General features: G+C 37.5%; 3 protein-coding genes across 5 annotated transcripts; all 3 read right to left on the bottom strand.

Moving 5' to 3' along the window:
• Nucleotides 1-770: 770 nt before the first annotated feature.
• Nucleotides 771-7,903, bottom strand: mapk12a (mitogen-activated protein kinase 12a). Its single transcript, XM_065283440.1, has 12 exons — nucleotides 7,646-7,903; nucleotides 5,590-5,719; nucleotides 5,433-5,491; nucleotides 4,995-5,106; nucleotides 4,888-4,917; nucleotides 3,189-3,236; nucleotides 2,948-3,062; nucleotides 2,725-2,796; nucleotides 2,521-2,600; nucleotides 2,136-2,214; nucleotides 1,717-1,890; nucleotides 771-1,327 (listed from the first exon to the last, which is right to left on the bottom strand). The coding sequence occupies exons 1-12, from the start codon at nucleotides 7,762-7,764 to the stop codon at nucleotides 1,254-1,256; spliced, it is 1,092 nt and encodes a 363-aa protein (XP_065139512.1). The 5' UTR covers nucleotides 7,765-7,903; the 3' UTR covers nucleotides 771-1,253.
• Nucleotides 7,904-8,282: 379 nt separating this feature from the next.
• selenoo1 (selenoprotein O1) lies at nucleotides 8,283-13,320 on the bottom strand. Of its 2 annotated transcripts, XM_065278815.2 has the most exons (10): nucleotides 13,257-13,320; nucleotides 12,646-13,134; nucleotides 12,234-12,437; nucleotides 11,840-12,017; nucleotides 11,393-11,523; nucleotides 10,864-11,141; nucleotides 10,441-10,612; nucleotides 10,138-10,323; nucleotides 9,420-9,576; nucleotides 8,283-9,256 (listed from the first exon to the last, which is right to left on the bottom strand). In XM_065278815.2, exons 2-10 carry the CDS (start codon nucleotides 13,107-13,109, stop codon nucleotides 9,017-9,019), a joined length of 2,010 nt encoding a protein of 669 aa, XP_065134887.2. In that variant the 5' UTR covers nucleotides 13,110-13,134; nucleotides 13,257-13,320; the 3' UTR covers nucleotides 8,283-9,016. The 2 variants fall into 2 exon arrangements, with proteins under 2 accessions (XP_065134887.2, XP_065134885.2); XM_065278813.2 differs by having other exon boundaries at nucleotides 12,646-13,310.
• A 375-nt stretch (nucleotides 13,321-13,695) lies between these two features.
• Nucleotides 13,696-20,644, bottom strand: trabd (TraB domain containing). 2 transcript variants are annotated; one of them, XM_065283439.2, is made up of 10 exons: nucleotides 20,282-20,644; nucleotides 19,599-19,649; nucleotides 18,852-18,909; nucleotides 18,051-18,217; nucleotides 17,814-17,954; nucleotides 17,546-17,656; nucleotides 17,199-17,338; nucleotides 15,978-16,150; nucleotides 15,747-15,843; nucleotides 13,696-15,656 (listed from the first exon to the last, which is right to left on the bottom strand). In XM_065283439.2, the coding sequence occupies exons 2-10, from the start codon at nucleotides 19,620-19,622 to the stop codon at nucleotides 15,485-15,487; spliced, it is 1,083 nt and encodes a 360-aa protein (XP_065139511.1). In that variant the 5' UTR covers nucleotides 19,623-19,649; nucleotides 20,282-20,644; the 3' UTR covers nucleotides 13,696-15,484. The 2 variants fall into 2 exon arrangements, with proteins under 2 accessions (XP_065139511.1, XP_065139510.1); XM_065283438.2 differs by having other exon boundaries at nucleotides 19,599-19,653; nucleotides 20,282-20,643.
• Between the last annotated feature and the right edge of the window lie 1,202 nt (nucleotides 20,645-21,846).

Genomic DNA, 21,846 nt, shown 5'->3' with positions numbered 1-21,846 from the left:
TCCTCTTCTTCTACCTTTATTTCTTTACGCCATTCCAGCATCTACTGCTATATTCATGGCGAGAACAAGTTCATCCATACACAAGTTTTATTCAGACAAGACGATTTTAAAAGATGTAAACAACACTGGTCCAGAAACACTTCCTGTTTCAGTTTGTGACTTTTTTATTTATTTCACATATATCTGTATCTTTAAGATGTTTGTTTAACTTTTTTATTCAGTTCTATATGTTCTGTTGGTTGTATTTTATCTCAACATTTATCTAGTATTAGAAAACTGAAACAAGAAGTGCTTCTAGACCAGTGTTGTTTATATCTTGGGAAATGGTCTATAGTAGTTTGAAATATATCACTTTTTCACCCCCCCCACACACACACATTAAAAATTGGACTGTGCGGAGGGGAAAAACTTTTAGTATTGGGTCAGTAGCCAAACAGAGATTAACTGAACATTTAGCTTTTGCTCAAAAATGTCAAAAACTATCGATACTAGAACAGATTTTTATTTGTTTTAGTTACAACATAATTCCCATAGTAAAACTGGTCTTTTGGTCTAATGTTGAATTCTTCGTGAATATTGCAGCTTTTTGAAAATGCATTACTGTGATATTATTGATGGAAAAGCAAAGGATGTTAATGCTGCCCTCTGCTGGATTTTTATAAAAATCACCCTCAAAATTCCACAAATGTTTTTCTTTTCAAGTGCAAGTTTTATATAAACTATGTTAAATATTTTAATTGTATAAAAGAATTGGAAGCATCAAAAGCACAAAGATTCAAATAGTCTTTTAATACCTTTTTCCATTTAAAAAAAATACAAAATTTTCAAGTGATCAGTTAAAAGTATGCTGATTGTACATTGACATTATATTTTGTGTAAATACAGTTCATTTTGCATTTGTAACTTTGGTCAGGTTAACATACTGCTTCGAAAGACTGTTACAATTACACTTATTTTATACTGTAATCTGGCTGTGAGATTTGGCCCATATTTTGCCTAAAGGTGATCTCTATAGGCAGAATTAAAAATAAATCTACTACAATTGCTTATTTGCCAGGATTAATACAAAAATCTACTACTCAAATTGAAGGAGAGTGCAGGTGCGTAATTCATACCACACAAAAAACTGAAATGCGAAAAAAAACACATAATAAGTTCACTTTGGAAAACCCAAAACAATACAACGGAAACTATTTTAGTCATACACAAGTAAATAAAAGTACGGCTTAGCTGCCTGCACAATGAAAGCAGATTTAGAGAGATGTCTCTTTAGCTTCTGCCCCTGATGGTGGTGGTTTGAAGCTCAAAATTTCAGTGAAGGTAAGTCCTGCAAATAAAGACACGAGAGTGAATTAAATTAAAAGAAAGACACATTCGTAAAATAAAGGTGCGATGTCGGACTTTTAGAAGGATCTCTTGACAGAAATGCAATATAATACACATCATCTCAGACGAAAACATGTTTGTCCTGTGGCCGCTACCTGTGGTCGAAATTGAGGTTGGTTGCAATTCCCAAATCTAACCAATAAATGACACTAAAATGCCACAGTACATCTTTAACAGCAATGATACAAAAGAACCAATTTGGGTTTTCCAAAGAACCATTCAGTTAAAAATGGTTTGTCTACGGCATCGTGTAGCACCTTTATCTTTAAGAATGTCGACAGAATCTTTTTGCTTGTCTACCCCAAAATGAATCCCATTCCCCAAACTAACGTTTCCATTGGTCGACTGACTGCTCAGCCTCATCCAATGAATGATCATACGGCGGTGCTTCGGTCTCCTCCTCTGGTTCACGAAATTCAGAGAAGTAGGGAAGAGCCAACCCTTCTGCTGCTGTTACTCTACTCTCAGGATCCAAAAGCAACATAGAGTCTAACACTTGAATTGCTATGAAAGAGAGCAAAACAGAATTATGTATGATTCAAATTTGTTTTCAGTAAAGACCTCAATGGGCTTCTGTATAATAACCCCCTTTTAAAAGAATACAAATGCATTTTAGCAAAGTACAATAGTGATGGGGACGAGACCGCCTATGCTGCGTCCCAGTCAAGACCGAGTCTTTGAAGGGCTGAGGACTCGAGTACTACATCACAAAGGTACAATAAGATTATCGTTTTTCAAAATAATCTTACCTTGTGGATTAACACCTGGTAACAATGCCCGAAGATCTCTCTTTCTAAGTTTTGGTAACTTTGCAATGTAGTGTCTAGCCTGAAAAAAGATATGATTGTGGATTTTCGTTTCTTCCAAGTGTGCATATAGTGACCCTGTCTGTGAAATCCAGGCTAAGATTAGAAGCATCAAACTCATTGATTTCACTTTAATTTCAATCTTTGACATGATCTTACTCAGTCAATATAAAAGATATTAAAGTTATATTTCTTTACATTATGTAAGATGATTTTATGCATAAGACCGTAGGTTTTCACAGGCTGGGTCACATATATCTGATAAGAGTGCATTATATATCTGGTAGAGAGGCAAGCCTGAATATTAAAAAAATATTATGAAACACACATCCTCAGACTGTAATTTGGCAGTGAACTCTTTTGTGGGGGTGCCTGTAATCTTCATGATTTCCATCAGCTGGTCCAGGTCTGATGAAAGGAGTCAAGGATTAAAATAACTAGGTATGGCCGTGAGATAATAAAACATTCACCACATCAAAATTGCATTTGCAAATTTTGTACGAGTTGCAAATCCTAATTTTCCTAAGGATACGGTCATTTCCTTTAAACAGCGGCTTTCCTAGCAGCATCTCTGCCATGATGCATCCGACCGACCAGATGTCCACTGAAGGGAAATTTTAACAAACACAAACCAACCTCTGTATTAATAAATAGTATTTACATGTTAGTTGTATTTTATTAATGACTTTGAATGAATAAAAGGGGGAAACATGAGCTTAGCAGACAGAAACAGTAACCTGTGATGTGTAACTAACCTGTCCGTGTGTAATGCATCCAGCTAAGAATGACTTCAGGTGCTCTGTACCAGCGCGTCACCACATAACCCGTCATCTCAGTGTCTGCCTGCCGTGCTAGACCGAAATCCAGGATCTATCGTGTTAATTGCTCTCATTAAAAAGGCTTTATATATTCTAAGATAAAGGCATATGACATGAATGTGGATGATGCTAATACACATTGCATATTACACTTTTAAACATGCACAGAGTGACATACCTTAAGCTCACATTCCTCATTTATCGCAAGGTTGCCTGGTTTAAGATCCTGCAAGTTTAAAGACAACTAGTTTAAATTTGAATATATTTTAATTATCTTTCTTAATTCCAGTATTAAAGGTGCAATGTGGGATTTTAGAAGGATCTGTTGACAGAAAAGCAATGTAATATACATTGTAATATATTATCAGTGGTGTATGAAGCCCTTACATAATGAACTGTATTGGCCTTCCGTTTTATAGCCGTTTTTATTAATATACACCATTGTTTTAGTCCCCATACATGGAAATCACGGTCATGTTTCTACAGTAGCCCTAAACCGACAAACTGCTCTATATAGCATATTTTGTCACTAGTACGTTGTCTCAGACGATGAACTGTTTGTCCTGTGGCGGCTACTATAGTTTCACTATATGCGTTTTGAAAAGGAGGGGTGAACTTTGGAATAAGCCATTGGTTGCAATTCACAGTTTCACCACTAGATGCCACTAAAAGTCCCACATTGCACCTTTAAGTGAACATGTTGGTTACAGGAACTAGTGATAGAGCGATATATTGCAGTGGCTGATATATTGGCCAATATTTAGATTTTTTTCAACATCAGCTGTTAAATATTTTGGTCCCTTAAATGTGTTGTTCCAAATTAAAAGACACTTAGAGGCTGTTTACACTTGGCATTAACATGCGTTTTCATCGATCGGATCACAAGTGGACGAGAGAGACACATTATGTTTACACCTGGTATTTAAATCTGTCCACTTTCGATCGCTTCTGTCCTGAATACTGTGAGGGGGTGGTCTGTGAGACGGTGGGCGAGTCTCTCTGCTGTCATTCAAACCCGAGCGGGAGTAATTATGAGTTTATATGGACGCAAACTAATATTATGTCGGAGTCCACTGCTTGTTTAGCAAGTATACATGCTGCATAGTGTTTTGTACGTTTATATGTTGGAGCTTTCTCTGAATTTTCAGCGCAATTGATGAAATAGATTCGCGCAACTTTCACACGCTTTCAAAACGAAACTACGGAGATCAGTCGCTTTAGTTGTATCAATGAAAGGCTAAAAATAGCGCTGTTCACCATATGTTTACGCCAGAAGTCAAAAAAAGACGTAAAACTTGTGTTTAATACCTCAGATTAGATAAATGGGCGGAGAGAAGGCGGTCGCGTGTGGCTGTTCGAACGCATTCAACCACATATGCGTTCCGCAACTCCAAAGCGATCCGATCGAAAGTGGTTTCGACTACCTCTGAATGTGGTCGAAAGTGGTCGAAAGTGGACGAGCTCAAAACGTTTTGAACACCGTTTACACCTGGCATTAACGTCGTCCACTTGTGATCCGATCGACGAAAACGCATGTTAATGCCAAGTGTAAACAGCCTCCATTATTCACTTTTTCATGTGACTATGGGTTGGGTTGTGTGTTACACAAAAAACACTCTTACTCAAACTCAAAACAGTACCGTAAGGGTGTCAGATCCGCCTTGTAAATATGTTTTAAGTACTTAAGTGTACTTTCATACATATTATGCATAATAAATGTTAATTTGGTTTTACCAATTTTCTGTTTGTCACTTATTTACTGTAATAAAATTTGTGTTATATCAGCCTCATATCAACCACAATGCTTTCTCAACATCAGTAATCATTAACCATTAAAAAAATATAAATCGACAACAAACAAAAACTGCCTTACTCACCCTGTGAATGATTCCAGCAGCATGGATATACTGTAAACATAAAGTGATCCATTGAAATATGTTTATGCAAGCATGAGTATGCATTACTAAAGGCTTACCATACTCACCTTGAGCCCTTTTAGTATCTGATAGACCAAATACTGGACCCTGTCCTCTGTCATCCTCTCCATTTTCATTAGTTTTCCTAGATCAGTGGCCATAAAGGGCATGACCAAATAACTGTATAAATGATAAAATAGAGAAAGTGTTAAACAAGACATGTTGAAATGAAAGCTTCTTTTTGGAAAGGATCAACAATTGTGACATTTTATGATATTATTGAATGTTTGTATTTTGTAGGGTGACAAAATGTGAAAAAAAAAAAACTCTGCAAGTGTCATCAGGAGACTTTGAAAAAATTTAAACAGCATGATCGAATAACTCAAGCTTTGTAAACCAGGTGTACAAAGCCCAAATCAAGCTAACCGAGTTCCCGGAGTTACCATCAATTTATTAAAACAAAAGGACAAAGCTGAACAGTAAGTGCTTTTGGTAAAATTACTTACAAGTCATGAAATCTGTCAAGAGAAAGGTCAGCGGTGAACACATCCAGAAGTCCAATAACCTGTACCATTTAAAATAGAGAGGGCTGCTGTCAAACTGAAGAAAAAACATACAAATGTATTCATTTAGAAAAAACGTTAATGATCTTCGGCTTCTTACATTGTCATGCTTCATGTGTTTGAGCAGCCTGAGCTCGCGATAAGCTCTTTTGGCAAACAGGTCTGACTGAAATGGACGATGGAGCTTCTTGATGGCCACCTTTGCTGCTGTCCTCCGGTCAAATGCATAGCTGAGGAGTAAAGCATCAGTTAGAAATGCATGACTTGGACTGAATAATCAGGAAAAACAGCCAATAAGAGCCCGGAATAGAAAGGAAAACTGTTTGTAAAGTATCATAGTGCTAGAGTACACATATTCTCACATATACCTACAAATTCTAAGTAATGGGTGACCACACTTAAGTTGCTAAAATAAAACACAATTGATTTATTTTGATTTACGTGTGTGTGTGTGTGTGTGTGTGTGTGTGTGTGTGTGTGTGTGTGTGTGTGTGTACCTGGTAATTATCACGTTGTGGGGACCAATTGTCCCCACAAAGATAGGAATACCAGTGTTTTTGTGATCTTGTGGGGACATTTTGATGTCCCCATGAGGAAACAAGCTTATAAATCAAACAAGATGATGTTTATTGAAAATCTAAGGTACAAGAAAGGTTTTTGTGATGGTTGGGGTTAGGGAATGGGGCAGGTAAGGGGAATAGAATATACAGTTTGTATGGTATAAAATGCATTACGTCTATGGAATGTCCCCACAAAACATGGAAACCAGAATGTGTGTGTGTGTGTGTGTGTGTGTGTGTGTGTGTGTGTGTGTGTGTGTGTGTGTGTGTGACACTGACTTCTAGCAGTTGAACTTGCTACTAGAGTCTAAATTCAAACTACTGGAGAGGGTTTTACCACTGCCCCCTCTCGGGTTGCCAGACACATGCGCACACACACACACTGTTGAAAGGATCCATGCCTATCTGCTATTTTTTACGCATTGTTTTTTGTTGTTTGCAAATTACAAACACGCTTTTTTAATGTAACTCAATTTGCGACTCATTTTAGATGATGCACACGGGAAGTCACATTTATGGGCCATTGAGGTCTTTTTTAAAGGGATAGTTCACCCAAAAATTCTGTCATCATGTACTCACTCTCAAGTTGTTACAAACCTGAATACATTTCCTTGTTCTGATGAAAACAAAGGAAGATATTTTGAGGAATGTTCGTAATAAAAATGTTTGTGAGCCCCATTCACTTCCATAGTATTCTTTTTTCCTACTATGGAAGTGAATGGGGTTCACAAACGGTTTGGTTACAAAGATTCCTCAAAATATCTTCCTTTGTGTTCATCAAAACAAATACATTTATACAGGTTTGTAACAACATGAGAGTGGGTAAACGATGACAGAACTTTCATTTTTGGGTAAACTTTCCCTTTAAGCGCCTGTTATAACTGGCAACCCAGCTGTCTAATAAATAGTGTAAATTGGCAGTGGGCAGGATCTCACAGAGACCAAAACAAAAACAGACATTGCGACACAAAAGGCACATTTCAAAATGAGAACAACTAGATCTAGCATTGTTTATTTAGTACAGTCAAGCCTACATACAACTCCTTATGCTTATATTTTAATATTTTATGATATCTAAATATTTACCTTGCACTTTCTTTTTAATATCACCTGTTTGTTTTATGTGGAGTATAATGCTTTGGTAATACTGTACATAATTATATACATTAAAGTATACAATTATGAGTTGACAGAGTGCGACCTTGTGGGAGAGTGAGAGACGAAAAGAGAGAATGAGAAAAACTAGCGCACGCTCGCTCTCGTGCACCCAAAAACAAGTTGAACCGATTGCTATAAGGAAGTGTAAACATAAAAGTTATAATGATGACATAACATAAAGTACGCATCAAACACTAACATCATGGCCTGACCACAGACTCCATTCACCGATAGCTGCCATCTTATAATGATTAACCAGTGATGTTTAATGAGCTGTGTACTACTAGTGTAAGCACTTGAATGACGCGCGATTCTCATCGGAACTTCTTTCTTTGTTTATGAATTTTCGATTGAAACACTGAGTTGGAAAATACACATAGACGTATAGGAAAACATAATATAATTCGATATCAGGAAGTACAAAAAAATAAGACTCACCATACAGTACCATATGCCCCAGTCCCCACCTGTTTCAGATCTCTGTATCTCTCCGGCACTTCCCAAACGGTTTTATTCACCTCCTGGCGATAATAGCCAGGTCTAGAGCGGCCTGACATGTCGGTGAATACGCCTTTAAATGCTTTACTTCGCCGTGATTTTTTACGTTCACCTGAACACTGATAACAGCAGCAATATACCTGTGCACGTTCACGAGCTGCGCGTGTGCCCGTAACCGCTCCCTCTCCAGCGTGGCTACGGTTTACGTCACACACTGAGACAAAACTTGAAGTGAACGTGAGAAAAGTTGCCTGTTTCTTATTACATAGCCTTGAAAGTTATTCAAACTAGCTTTTGGGGAGTCCCACAGAAGTTGGCATATGAAGAATATGAACAGAAAGTTTGTTTTTCTTTACATAATGTGGTGCAAATACATGGCACTGTTTAGATTTGCAACGTTTTAAGTGCACACCTCAACTTGTTTTAACTTGTTCCTTAACTATTGGGCCCCAGGGGCTGACATTCTTCCCCAAGCTTCACAAACACCCTTACTTATGGAGGGTTTAAGGTAACTACAATAAAAAAACACCTTCTGTTTTACAGAAACAATTCTGGTTAACACAACTAGAACACAGCATTGTGATATGTATGTATGTTTATTATTTAATCTTAGAAACATTGCATATTATAAGCACAGATCATAAAATGTACAAATAATGTAACATCTAAAAACTGTACAGATGTTCCTATTTTAAACAAGATTTGGTATTAATAAAGTATATGAAAATATTTCCTTCGTCCCAATGTAAACGTATAATAAAAATGTCCACTCCCAATTATTTATGATGTTTTTTGCAATGACACATTCAAAAGGAATTAGTGAAGCTTTAATAAAAATAGCAGAGATCGTTCCATCAATATCACCATGCAGTGGTACAAAAGTACTACTTAATGCTCAATATGTGCTAAATATTAACTACACCATTTAAAGTTTGACAGATATCTGTTAAATGAAGGCTTGTGTCTATTTGTGTGTTTAAGCTTTGGAGAGTCTTTGCTCAACGGCTTGTGCGCTTACGAGCATTTTCCACATTCAAAATCATAGTAGTAATTATTATATGAATATATTGAGGCATAACTTCTATCGATCAGACAGAGACCTGTCATTGTTAGACTAGTGGTCCAAGTCATCATTAATAATCAGTCCAACATACTGAGAAACAAACTGTGAAAATAACCAAATAATAAAGTCTTCCACATTGTCTCCATGCATGTTTTGAACTGGTGGACAGAAGTTTAATACCTCTTTTAAAACCTTCACTGAGACCTTACCAGCTTTTTTAATGAGCAGGTTAGTTTGTCATAAAGGTTTTATGATGATCAGGTGACGCAGATCTCATTGGCCCAGGACGGGGGCTTACTGTCATAGGGCACTTGTACACGAGCCTCAGCTCCAGCTGATCCCGTGAGCCCTCCTGATGCGTTCCCTTCCTCTCCGGTCTCATCTCTCTCTCCGGGTTCCTCAATCCCTCCTCTTCCAACCCAGTTCGGCTTTTCAAGGCATTCCTGAACAGAGAACGGCTTTTCCAACACTTTCAGAACTTGCTGGATCTAACAGATTGAGGAGAAGACCGTCTTACGCATAGATGTCTTTACGCATATTTGTGTTGCTTGCGCTATACTACTGCAGTTACAGAGCTTAAACTGAATTAAGGTAACAGCGTTCAATGCAGCAGACAATTACAGATGACATTAAAACCTGAAAAAGCCTTACCTCTGAGAAGTCACCATTTTCAGCTGCTTCTATTGCATTCTGGGCAATGTAGTTTCTGAGTACCACACGTGGATTGGTGTTGTTCATCACGCAAACTCTCTCCTCCTGTACAGCTTTCACGTCAATCGCTGACTCACACTCATGGGCCAGCCGTTGTCTTAAGAGTTGAATAAATAACATTTTACATTCGAGTTTCAAAACCATTAGTAAGTATGGTTCATCTAGTGCTACAATTAATTTTAGTATCTAATAAACAGTTTTACCAGCATTAAAAATCAGAGGTGGACACAGTAATGAGGTATTCTTACTGTACTCAAGTACTTAAGTTGTTCTTTACATTTAAATATAGCACTTTTCTAACTTTTACTCAGATAACTGTTTTACTTACTTAAAGGCGGGGTGCACGATCTCTGAAGCCAATGTTGACATTTGAAATTACCTAAACAAACACGCCCCTACCTCAATAGAATTTGGACCTTTTTTGATAGACCCACCCCACACATACGCAACCCAGGCAACGATGTTGGGTAGTAGACACGCCCCTTACAGCTGATTGGCTACAAGTGTGTTTTGGTACTCGGCCCAACTCCCTTTTTCAAAGCGTTTCTCAAAAATCGTGCACCCCGCATTTAAGTAATAAAAGAGATCACCACAGTTTAAAAAAGTGTTACTTCACTACTGTTCTCGTCTGTTAAAATTAACTGGTTTCTATTTGTACCTGTATTTTTGGATCCAGCATATCCAGTCTTCAGTTTGCTTGCTCTTCAGCTGTTCTTCATTGGTGTCCATCAGCTCCTTCAATCTTGAAAGTTTCTCAAGCTCCCACACCAACGTGCTCTTGTCTGACAACATCTGGAACAAGGTCGGATTACTCTGAGCCATGGACAGCAGCATTGCAAGCTCACTATAGGGATTGAAACAAAACATTAAAAACACCTAAACTTGAAGTTGAAAATCAAATGTGTAAGTCCAAGTGAAGTAGCAAGTCATCTTTTGTGACCTAAGTATGACTTTTTTTTACCGTGGATCCATGGTGGGTCTGTTAGCAGCCTTCAGCTCATCTAGAGAGGCACACTGCTGCAGGAGCAGCTCTGCAGCTTGTTTAATAGTCTCACAATCATCCTCCTCTTCTTCCTCTTGCATTGGGCAGGAAATTTGACTTAAACTGCGGAATGTGTTGGTGAAGTCCGCACCTTAGACAGGAGAGAGGAAAATCATATATAAAAAGAGGCAATGTTTACATTTTATTAGTATGTGAATTATCTGGGAATCAACCTTATGACCTTGGCATTGCTAGATCCAATCTCTCCTATATATAGAAGTGTTTATTGTTCTGGAGAGATAATGCCTTTTATACATGTTTGTTTGTTCAGTCATTTAAATAAGATAATGATATAAAATGACATGTTTTTTTCCAAGTATTAACCTCATTTTATCTTCATACCAGTGTTATGCATGGTCTGCAAGAGTTCTGTGATGAGTATCTCATCCTCTGGTTCCTCCCTCCTTAAAAGACCCAGTTTCTTTCTCATGATGGTGAGATAAAAGCCATTATAGAGAGGCAGGTACTCATCCAGTACCTGCTTGGCCCGGTCTGGAGGTAAATCAGGGTCAAGGGCTTCTGCTAGCCGAGCCAGATTCCAACGGCATATGGCTGGTTGAGCCTGGTAAGAGTACCGGCCTGAGTTATCCGAGGCATTACAAATGAACTCTGGGTCGAACCTAAAGAGAAAGAAAAAATTTATCATAAATTATTTGTGTCATCTAAAATTGTAAATAAATTACTGGTTATATATATATATATATATATATATATATATATATATATATATATATATATATATATATATATATATATATAAATTAATAACCATTCAAATTATTGTTACTAGGCCAATTAAATTTCAAATGTGGCACTAGAGAAATGTTCTACTGTCAAAAGACATTAACAAAAAGGTATGTTGTGTATTTACCTGTCCATGAAACCAAAAGGCCCATAATCCAGCGTGAGGCCCAGGATGCTCATGTTGTCAGTATTCAGGACTCCATGACAAAACCCGACACACTGCCACTGAGCCACAAGCCGCGCTGTGCGTAGAGTCACCTGGTAATTTAGATGCATGTACATTCAAGTATATATAAACAATATAAAGTTATGCATATGTAATACAATTTAATATATTTTAATTTAATATATTTTCATATACATTTATAGCTATGAATCAAACTTTGAAATAAACGATGATAATGAGATAAATAAAGACTTCAGACAAAACTGCAGAAACTAAAACAAAGATATTTATTAATTTATTTATTATTATTATTTGCAAAAACAAGATATTTATTTATTTATTTTAAATTCACATTATCTGTATACATTAGCACAACCACAGTATTATTAAAGGCTGATCTGAGCCTACCTCTCTGAAAAAAGCAGTGTTTCTTTCCACACGGTCTGAGTGACTTTGCTGGATCTCTGGGTAGAAGGTCTCAATGACATAATCCAGCATTTGGGTTCTGATCTCATTGAGACCACAGCTTGGACCTTGACGCCCAGTGAACTCATCAGCTTTTTTAAAGATCTCAAATGATCCAAATCTGCATGGGAATCAGGGAAGAAACTACTAATATTAAGAACAACTAGACAAAGAGAATGACTACTTCCTTCAATTTACTATTTTAAGAACTACAAACAAAGGAAAACACACATTTGAACTCTACATAAATTAACCAGGTTAAAAAGTAAACAATATATGACATCAATGATCAATGAGAAATCTTCAAGCTCAAAATGAATGTGTCCACACGGGTTACCTAATAAAGCTGGGAGCAATGCGCAAGACCACAGAGCATCTTTCCATACGTGGATTCCCATCATAGCGGATATCCCTCATGATCCGTGTATCTGAAGTCACAACTGATCCAGCTCTTGTGGTTGGCACTCCTAAAGCAAAAACTGCCTCGCTGCAAAGGAATTCACGGATACTGGATCGCAAAACTTTCCGCCCATCTGCTTGTCTGAAAAAGACAGAACAGGACGGTTTCACGAAATTGATACTCACCTCCTAGCTTGCACTTCAGTCAGTGTGATATTGCAGCCATTGTTGGTTATTGTGTATATGGCAAATAAGATGTAATGTTGTGAATTTATTTATTTTTTTAGTAAAAAAAGTTTTATGAAAGCTTCTGCCAAATGCAGAAATGTAAATATAATGAGTTAACCTACCTAGAGTATGGTGTCAGTCCAGCACCCTTTACTTGGATCTCCCAGCGCCCAGTAGGATTCTCATGCAGTAATTCTGGACTCTGATCTACTGGAGCTTTCACTTCTCCCAAATAACATGCAGCTCCATCACCAAGCTGTCCTGCAAACTGGCCAAACTGGTGGCCACAGTAGCAATGGGCGGCTGGCTCTGATCCTGGAATGACTTTAGACCCACTCAGATATTCTGGACCCAGTGGGTCCTTTAAGACTTCAGCAGCATCAAGACCCAAAAGTGCCAGAGCTGGACCTGAGACTGCCACAAACTTCGGGTCTTTGAGAGGTGTTGGTTGAACTCTGGAAAAGCAGGCACCCCGTACCTGTCGGACCCCCGGCTCTGTGGACTGATCCAGAGGAAGCTTTCTAAGAGCTACATTATCAAACTGCAGGCTCTCAAGGGAAGAACGACTCGTGCCCATGTCGCTCATTCTTTTAACGTCATGTGAAAGAGATCTGCGAAAAACGACACCGGAACATAACACGTAAACCCGTGTTAAACGAGGTGCAGAAGCCATTCACATTGCACTTATGTCTAACAAAGCTTGTTAGATAAGTATTGTGACTGTCATGCTTACGTAATTTACAACACTGTTGTTTTTAAACGTCCGTGGAATTCCGGTCCGTCCTTGTTTTTGTTCCGTCTAGAAACAAAAATCTCGGAACGATTAGTTGCACGCACAACAGTCACTAAAATGTATTAAGCAAAAATCATTAAGTAAAAGTTCATTCAATTAAAAAAAAGAAAAATAATTATATATATATATATATATATATATAAATAAACTAAAGGTTCCATGGTTAAACCTTATAACAGGGGGTTTCAAACTGGGTTCCGGGGACACACATATGTGTTGTTCCAATAATAATACAGAGATATGTCTAGTTTAGGACATCACATTACATGTGTTGTCTTAACTAGAGACAAAACGTGTTGTTCAAACACAACAACATAAGAGGGTCCCAAGAAAAAGTATAAATATTTAAAATATAATATAAAAGAAAAATGTAAAAAAATAATATAACATGTTTTTATTAGGCGTCATCTCTCATTTCTTGCTACATACATTCCCCAGAAAAAGTTATAAATATTATTCAACCTATTTATTAGACACTTATTTCTTTCTACATACATTTCAGAATCATTTATATTTGTTTTGTACCCTTCTAGTGTGTTATTTTCCTATTACAGTCCCCTTTATCTCATTCATTGGGGTTTGTAAGGGATGGTTGTGTCAATCCGATCCAGATAAACCTATGCTGGATTGATGTTACACAGCCGTGAGTTGAAACAACCCAGCATTTGGGTTAAAACAACCCTGCACATGTTTATTTACAACCAAACAGTTGGGTTTGTCCATATTTGACCTAACATAAAGCAACCCCCCCAAAAAAGAGTGCTGGGTCATACACCCAGCATTACTTCAAGTGTGGCCAATTATATTCACTGTGCATAAAATACATAGATTTATATATTTTAGGTAGGGATCCCTCGCAAAAAGTAAATATCTGGGGGTCCTTGGCATCATATTTGGAAAACCACTGCCTTATAATATACATGGCGAATAAGCAATTTACATATTCAAAACTTTTCCTTGTATTTATGACAAATGGAGACATCACATGCTAGACATTTGATATGAATTCTATGTTATTCAGATGACTTTAAAAATTTGTTTGGATTGTTGACAGACAAAAAATTACAACATATAAAGTAGGACCATTTATTCTCTTTTCCAAAAAGTACACAATGTTTAAAAATGAGAGGTTAGAAACAAAGGACATTGTAAAACTTCAATAATGATCAGTAATGTCTTATGTAATTCAGTTCAACAGTAGCACTGCATAAAGTTGAAAGGAAGACACAGTTAAGACACCTTACTAAGTGTTTTCATTTACTGAAAGACAGCAGCATTTGTAACAAACCTTAAAATTTGGGGAACTGTACTATGGGGTAATTTAATAATTTTCACTCAATTATTTTAAATTACTTTTCTTTTAGTTTGCAACAATCTGTTATTTTACTGCACCATAGATGGCAGTACTTTGACATTATCTATCAGGGTGCTGAATACCTTTTGAGTAATCTCCACATGAAATCATGCAGAAAGATGCCTTTTCCTTCTCATTTCTTGGATAAACACATTGAACACATGCAACATATCAGTTAGATCTTAACCTGATCCCTATCTGATTCATATTACTCTTTATAAACGCTCTTATGGCACTTCCAACACAGTGCATGTTTTACAAATTGGTTGTATCCGGGACACTGCTGCATTCACTTTAGCCTCTTGAATAAGAGGTGCCTTTATCTACAGTATTTATCCTTAATAAACCACAGGTTGTTGCCAGAGTATATCACATATTTAAAAGTGGACTTACAGTGAATAGTAATACTGTACTGCTAAACTCCATCCTACAAGTTAACCAAACCACATAATGACAGGAAAATAAAACTTCATTCAATTCAAGTTAGGTGATATCATTTGAAGGGGAGGGCAATGCCGCTTCAACTAATGGCACGGAGTATCTTACTTTAAAACTGAGGAAAAGAGGAAAGAAAAGCACGGTCCGATATCTTTGGCAGTACAACTCTGCATCCACAGGTTCACAAAGGAGATGGGCAGAGGTTTAATAGAGGTCTGGTCAAAGGCTTCCACCCATACAACTCAGTACGCGTCATATGGGATCGAGGCCATGATTGCTCATAATCTTTCCCTCTACATCCTCTACTTAAGGCTGTTGGTGTTCAGTGTGAGATCCTGATCTCACTGTTGAAAAGTCTTTGGCGATAAACTAATGGTCAAACGGCAGGCACTCGTATATTTTTAAGCCATGACTGAACTGTGGGAAATGAGAGTAATGCCCTGCCCATGCCCTTGCTGGCACGGAAGCAGGCGTAACCCAGAAGGCCCCACATGGTTCCCTTCAACACCTTTCGTAACACCCAGCCGAAACGGGAGGGAGGAGCCACGCTAAGAAAAAAAGAGACAACGATTTTTGTCATGACAAATCTAGTACAGTAACACACGACAATACAAACAACTGTTACTGCAGATACACACCTCATGATCTCATGAATGTTGAGTTCTTTGTCCCAGTTTTTTTCAATGCCTGGAACATGACCCATCCCAACCACTCCGACCACTACAGCAGGCACTTCTAAAAAAAAGCATACAATGAACAACAGGTTTCATGTAACAACAAAAAACATGACTCGGCACAAGATGTAGTTTATTGTCACTTTTTAGGTGTATGGACAGGCCTGTGCTATAAGACCAGTCTGCATTACTCACTCTGAGCATTAGGGGGCGCCTCCACGCAACGAGCAGCCTGTCTAAGTGTGTGTGTGAGGTAGATGTCTCGTTCAGCTACGATAGTGCGGTGGAGGGCTGGAAACTCGCCGATCATTTCCGACATGGTCTGCTCGAGGAGATCCTTCTGTTTGCACTTCTCTACATCCTCTTTACTGTTAAAAATACAAATGGATTCACTTTACATGTGAGTCTTACAAACCGGTCAAGGATATATCTGGGATATATTTCAGCCACAATCAAAAAGAAGCAATAAATGACATTTTGAGTAGGAAAAATAAGTCTATATTTACTATATAGTAAAAATAATACTGATGATCCAATGAGAGTTGGGAAAGTCATGATTTATTATAATCAGGCTCCCACACTTTAGTTAATTTCAAATTCAAGGACCTTTCAAGGACTTTCCAGGCCCAAGACCCTCAAATTCAAGGACTAAATGTGGGGACACATATCAAGTGAGAGCAAGGTTACACTGTGTTACCTTTAAAGATACATTGTTACAGAGGTCCCTTTCGCTGGAACTCGCTTTGAGTCACTTTGGGGACGCCTCCAGGGGTAAATGCGACTGAATGTGTATATCAAATTCAACCAATGGTGAGGCTTAATGACAAAGACCAGGTGACGCGGGAGCCAGGAAGTATATAGTTATCTGAAATATTGCCAAAGACGGCGTTACAGGGACGCAGGAAGTATGACAAGGGAGACGCATCGTCTCGTTCCCTTCACAAGGAACAACAGTTACATACGTAACCCGAGACGTTATCATGTGTCAAACACAACTATGCAAAAAAGCATTTTGGTATGAATCAACATACGCATACAGAAGATATAACATTTAAAGCGAACAGTTTAGCACGTGTGCTTAAAAAGTCTAAAATTTTCTGATATCATCCTAGATCCTACACTACACAGGGAATAATTTTGAATTTCTTCCAAAAAACTTTTTGCATAAAATAGATTCAAGCACTTTCAATGACCTGTATCTATGTATGTATTTTTTTTTTTAAACTTCCCAGGGCCTTGAATTCCCCCCCCCCAGATTCACAAACTTTCAAGGACCCATGGGAACCTTGCATAATGAAAGCTCGCTTGTGCTCAAGAATGGATACTCTCACATGCCACTTCATTTCAGAGACAGGTTTTTAAGAAAAAAACCAAAGAATGTGAGCGCTGTGCATATAAAAACGAGGTGTTTTGTACCTGATGGGGTCAGAGAGGAAGCACAGGCCCCAAGCCAGACGAGCCTTCTGCCACAGACTCAGAGCAGCTATTGCACGTTTAAATGTGACCGGAATGGGCCGATCCCCAAGGTGAAACTTACAGAAGGGCACTTTTCCTGCCTGAATTGGTTCAAAAACAAAGCAAGCCATATTTACTTTGCGTAAGACGACATGTATGCCTTCAAATTTTAAGTTTTCTGAGTGCGTGCATTCAAGATTATTGGTGACATCTGGTAGAAATTAGGAATGAGTACATGGGTAACAGTGCATGTCAGGACTAAGAGGACCAGAAATGCTTGTTTGGGTGAAGAAGAGCATGTTGCTGACCTCTTTAAAGGCTTCTCGAAACTCTCCTCCCGGGGCCATACCCAGCTGCTCCGTAATGTGAGCAGAGACTTTGAGCAGCAGTATCTGCATGAGGCCGGACATCACTCCATTCTGAATTTGAGAGAAGGAAAAATAAATACCAAGAAGAGTAGGAATTAGATTTCACTAGCAACCTGCCTGTGATAAAGAACACAAACAAGATTCAGAGGAATGCGTTTGATAATATAATAATAACCACGTCTACACAGTCTTTGGTTTTATGGCCGACCTGTTTAATGGCCTGCTGGACCTTCTCCAGGTTAATGTCTTTAGCCTCCTTTAGCAGCGTTTTCTCATCCATCTTTAGCATGGACACTCTGTACTGACATAGCTCTACAACCACCACATCAGGCTGGACTGCTTGGATTGCCTGAAGTGAGGAGCATTAAAATAAAACCGTAAACATCTAAATATACAATCAATACATCTATTTGGTAGTCAGATATGCAAGAAAAAGCGTTCTTACAGTGGCTACATCCTTCTTGCTGCTATCACTAAAGTGAGCGGTGCCAACCAGGTAAACAATACTGCCCTCAGGTGTGACAAGACGTGTGACAGTCTCCGGCAAATCGGGATTCGCCTGCCGCCTTTGAGCACGAACCTGCCACAACACTTCCATTGCTTCGGAGTCCGCTAAAAGGACAAAAATATGACACATATTGCTATAATGATGTCATGTCATGATAGATGAGCACAAAAAATATGTATTCAAATTTATGTAAAAATATTTAGTGAACTTATTTCATTTAAAACAGAGAAAAAAAATAGTAAACAAAAAGAGACATTTTTTAATAGTTAACTACACCGCGTTCCAAATTGGGCTGGAAATAATTTGAAATAATAGGAAATAATTTGCTTTTTTAAGATAATGCACACTTTTTGTCTTTAGAAAGATCTTTTTTCATACCCATATTGTAGGAGAACTACAACTTGCTTAATAATTTGGAACAGCATATTTTTCATAGTATAAAAGTATCTTTTGACATATTTATTTCATTTAAATAGAATAACATCCACGCTGTCATGTAAGTGTTTAGGGTAAAATAAAATTTGTAAACTTACTGACTGTATTGAAAAATAAACAAAATGGCATGTGCATAATAATTTGGAGCGCGGTGTATACTAAACTAAGCAGATTTAAACTAAGGTGGGAAGCCCACTTGTACACTGGATAGCTCAGTTGAAAAAACATTGTGTTAGCAGTGCAAAGGCTGTGGGTTCAAACAAATGTGTGATCTGCCAAATGCATAAATCAAAGATAACTCACATAGTCCAAGAGGAAATGCTGGTTGCGTGTCATCTTCTGGTGGGCCAACTGAGTCAACCTACAAATAAGAGTCAACATAATCTTTATAGGCAAACACAATGAACACAATTGGTAAAAACAATCCTAGCATTTATTTTTATGAGGCAGAATTTCAAACTTTGAAATTAAGTGAATGATAACTTGAACAGATGTGAAGCTTCACAAAAACAAATACACTGCAAATGCTGTAAATATTTCTTCACTGTGGGAAATGCCCACCTAAGTAAACAAGATCTCAGCTCAGCTATTATCCCAGTAGCCACAAGAAATCAGTCACAAAACACAATAGTGATCCAAAATCGCATGCACACCTTTCAACTAAAATAGATAATAATGCAAAATACAAATGCAAAATTAAATCTGGGTCTGTTTTACATTAGGAGTGGTATATCAAGTATGTGACCCAGTATTTGAAAACCCAGATAAAGTCATTTTATTGTACTTTTTACTGTATAATTCTACATAATGTAAAGGATATTTTGTGCAAATATAACCTTGATATTTTTTATTAACTGAGTAGCTTAAGGTCATGTCAAAAATTGAAATTTGAGTAAAATCAAGTCCAACTCACTGACTTGATTATGAGACTTTAATCTGGATTTCACAGGTAGGGTCACCCATTTATGATGGCATTGAAAAGAAAAGTAAAACAAACCATAGTACATGAAGTATATACCTAGTAAACTTTCTGGTTTGCCAAAGTCTTACCTCTGAGTTGTTGTCCAATTCCATTGTGTGCCGTTTTATAAACTCAACTCTCTACCTAGAGAAAGCACATGTCAACAAATGCAAAACAACTTAAAAATATAAATGCCAAACAATGAGAGTCATTGAGCAGAACTGTTTACAGCCCTGTTTAAAATGATAACCTTGAACTCAGTCCCAGACACTTTTTAATTTAAGTATTTACAAGTCTTTGTAATTCGTGCAGATAGGTAGCCCGAGTTAAGTGAGTCATCATAAGAAAAAGCTCGATGATCATTCGCCTGCCATCTTGACTGCAACTACGTATACTTTATATAACTACTGTTATTTTGTTCAAACACTTCAGGATCACACCAGGTATGGGATCTGGCATGTTTGAAGTCGAACTAAAAAGCATTTGGTGCTGGACATGTAAGATTTAATCCTACAGAAGTCAAACATTAAAGCTGGCAACCTGCTGTCATCAGAGTACCTGGTTAGCACATCAAACTATTTTCAGACAGTCTGCCCGCCTCTATCTTTAACAAAGGCCATGTAAAACAAGCAAAAAGAAGCCGTTTAACATTTATTTACATCCTAACAGTCGCGGATTTATTAACTGACACTTGAGGTTCTGACATAAACCGGTTTTCGGACTTTTGCAAGTATATCATTCTATACATTACAAACAATATAAATTAACTTACATTTGACTTTGTAGACGTGATGTCCACTCCCCCCAGATGTATAACCCACCGGACCGAACCGGGCTGTAAGCTGGAAATGGGATGATCCTTGTTAAGGTAGTTTGGGCTAGAAGCTAACTGCGCACACTCACACGCAGATGTTAGCTGACGCTAGGCTAACATAACATAATCTCCTTTAAAAAACTTCACGAAACTGACCAAGACTACGTAATGTGGGCTAGTTCTGCCTTCACTACTAGTCACGATTTCAGCGTTGCATGTTTTTACTAGGTACGTGTAAACGTATAAAATACAAAGGCAACTAGCGAGACTTAGTCGCTAGCCTCGGCACAGAAATGAAATGATTAAAGTTACAGCTACAGACTACAGTCAGGTCAGCTGCTTAGTGAATCTGTAGTTCCGCCTTTTAATGCAATGCAATCTGGGTAATGTAGTATTTTGAGGAGATAACGTAAGCTACACAATATTATTGTGCATTATTGTGCGAGGTTTTTAAGTAACATTAAAACACATTTTAAACTCGTTTAACTGTATTTATTACTACGCAAATATTCAGTTTATTAAAACAACGTAAGCTCTTCAACAGTTTTGACCACGCCTTCAAACATACACCACGCCCTCTTTTCAAAAACCCGCCCAGAAGAGACGTGTCAACACCCAGCAGCGCACAGGGGAGACATTTATGAGTGGTATTAAAAGCTTACAGCATTTTACAACATTTTGAACACTTCTTCTCGAGGCTCACCTATAACAGAGATACCTCATCAAACATACACATTTTTAAAAAGTTAATATTGTGTGCTTTTAGTTTAAATGCTTAAATCAAAACATAAAGGATCTTTATGAATACAAATAATTTGTTTTGTGTCCAATTTAATCAATAATAATAATAATAATGCATTATGCAATGATCATCTAACATTTTACTTTTATAAATCATATTGAATAATTTTTTTCCAATTAAAAAGTCCCAGTTTAGTTTGTGGCACAAAATAGATAACAACAATAATGTGCCCCTAGAAAAAACATAAGAAGCTTTAAGGACAACTTTTTCAATACCTTGTCTAAACCACATTTGGACATGTTAGCTCAAAGACTGAAAGCATATATACATTAACAATACCATGTTTTCAAGTTTCAGCACCTTTCATACCATTCAATTGTTTTCATATCTAAAAATCTAAGCCTGGATAATCAGGTGTTTTCTTACTGGTATTATCATTCATGATTATGTTACCTGTATCATAATCAATATGAAAATATTGCACTCGGACCACTGAGTGTGCCATAAAAACTGCAGCAGCTTTCAACCCTATGTTAAAGTGACACTCCACTTTAAAAAAAAAGGCTCATTTTCCAGCTCCCCTAGAGTTAAACAATGGATTTTTACAGTTTTGGAATCCATTCAGCCAATCTCCGGGTCTGGCGGTACCACTTTTAGCATAGCTTAGCATAATCCATTGAGTTTGATTAGACCATTAGCATCGCGCTCATAAATGACCACAGAGTTCCGAAATTTAATAATGATATTACGCAGTGGCCGAAAATAGTCCCCTACTATTAAA

This window comes from Paramisgurnus dabryanus, chromosome 9 (genome assembly GCF_030506205.2).
Source record: "Paramisgurnus dabryanus chromosome 9, PD_genome_1.1, whole genome shotgun sequence".
Taxonomy (NCBI): domain Eukaryota; kingdom Metazoa; phylum Chordata; class Actinopteri; order Cypriniformes; family Cobitidae; genus Paramisgurnus; species Paramisgurnus dabryanus.
This window is presented reverse-complemented; position numbering and strand designations above follow the sequence as displayed.

What these genes read in the sequence shown, in the direction of transcription:
- mapk12a (XM_065283440.1), bottom strand. Translation starts at nt 7,764, where the DNA reads ATGTCAGGCCGCTCTAGACCTGGCTATTATCGCCAGGAGGTGAATAAA. An exon ending in GGGGCATATGGTACTGTATG is followed by an intron (nt 5,720 to 7,645) that starts GTGAGTCTTATT and finishes TTTACTCCTCAG; the next exon opens with CTATGCATTTGACCGGAGGA. An exon ending in GCTGTTTAAAGGAAATGACC is followed by an intron (nt 2,601 to 2,724) that starts GTATCCTTAGGA and finishes TCCTTTCATCAG; the next exon opens with ACCTGGACCAGCTGATGGAA.
- trabd (XM_065283439.2), bottom strand. Translation starts at nt 19,622, where the DNA reads ATGGAATTGGACAACAACTCAGAG. An exon ending in AATTGGACAACAACTCAGAG is followed by an intron (nt 18,910 to 19,598) that starts GTAAGACTTTGG and finishes TCTTATTTGTAG; the next exon opens with GTTGACTCAGTTGGCCCACC. An exon ending in GGCGCCCCCTAATGCTCAGA is followed by an intron (nt 15,844 to 15,977) that starts GTGAGTAATGCA and finishes GCTTTTTTTTAG; the next exon opens with AAGTGCCTGCTGTAGTGGTC.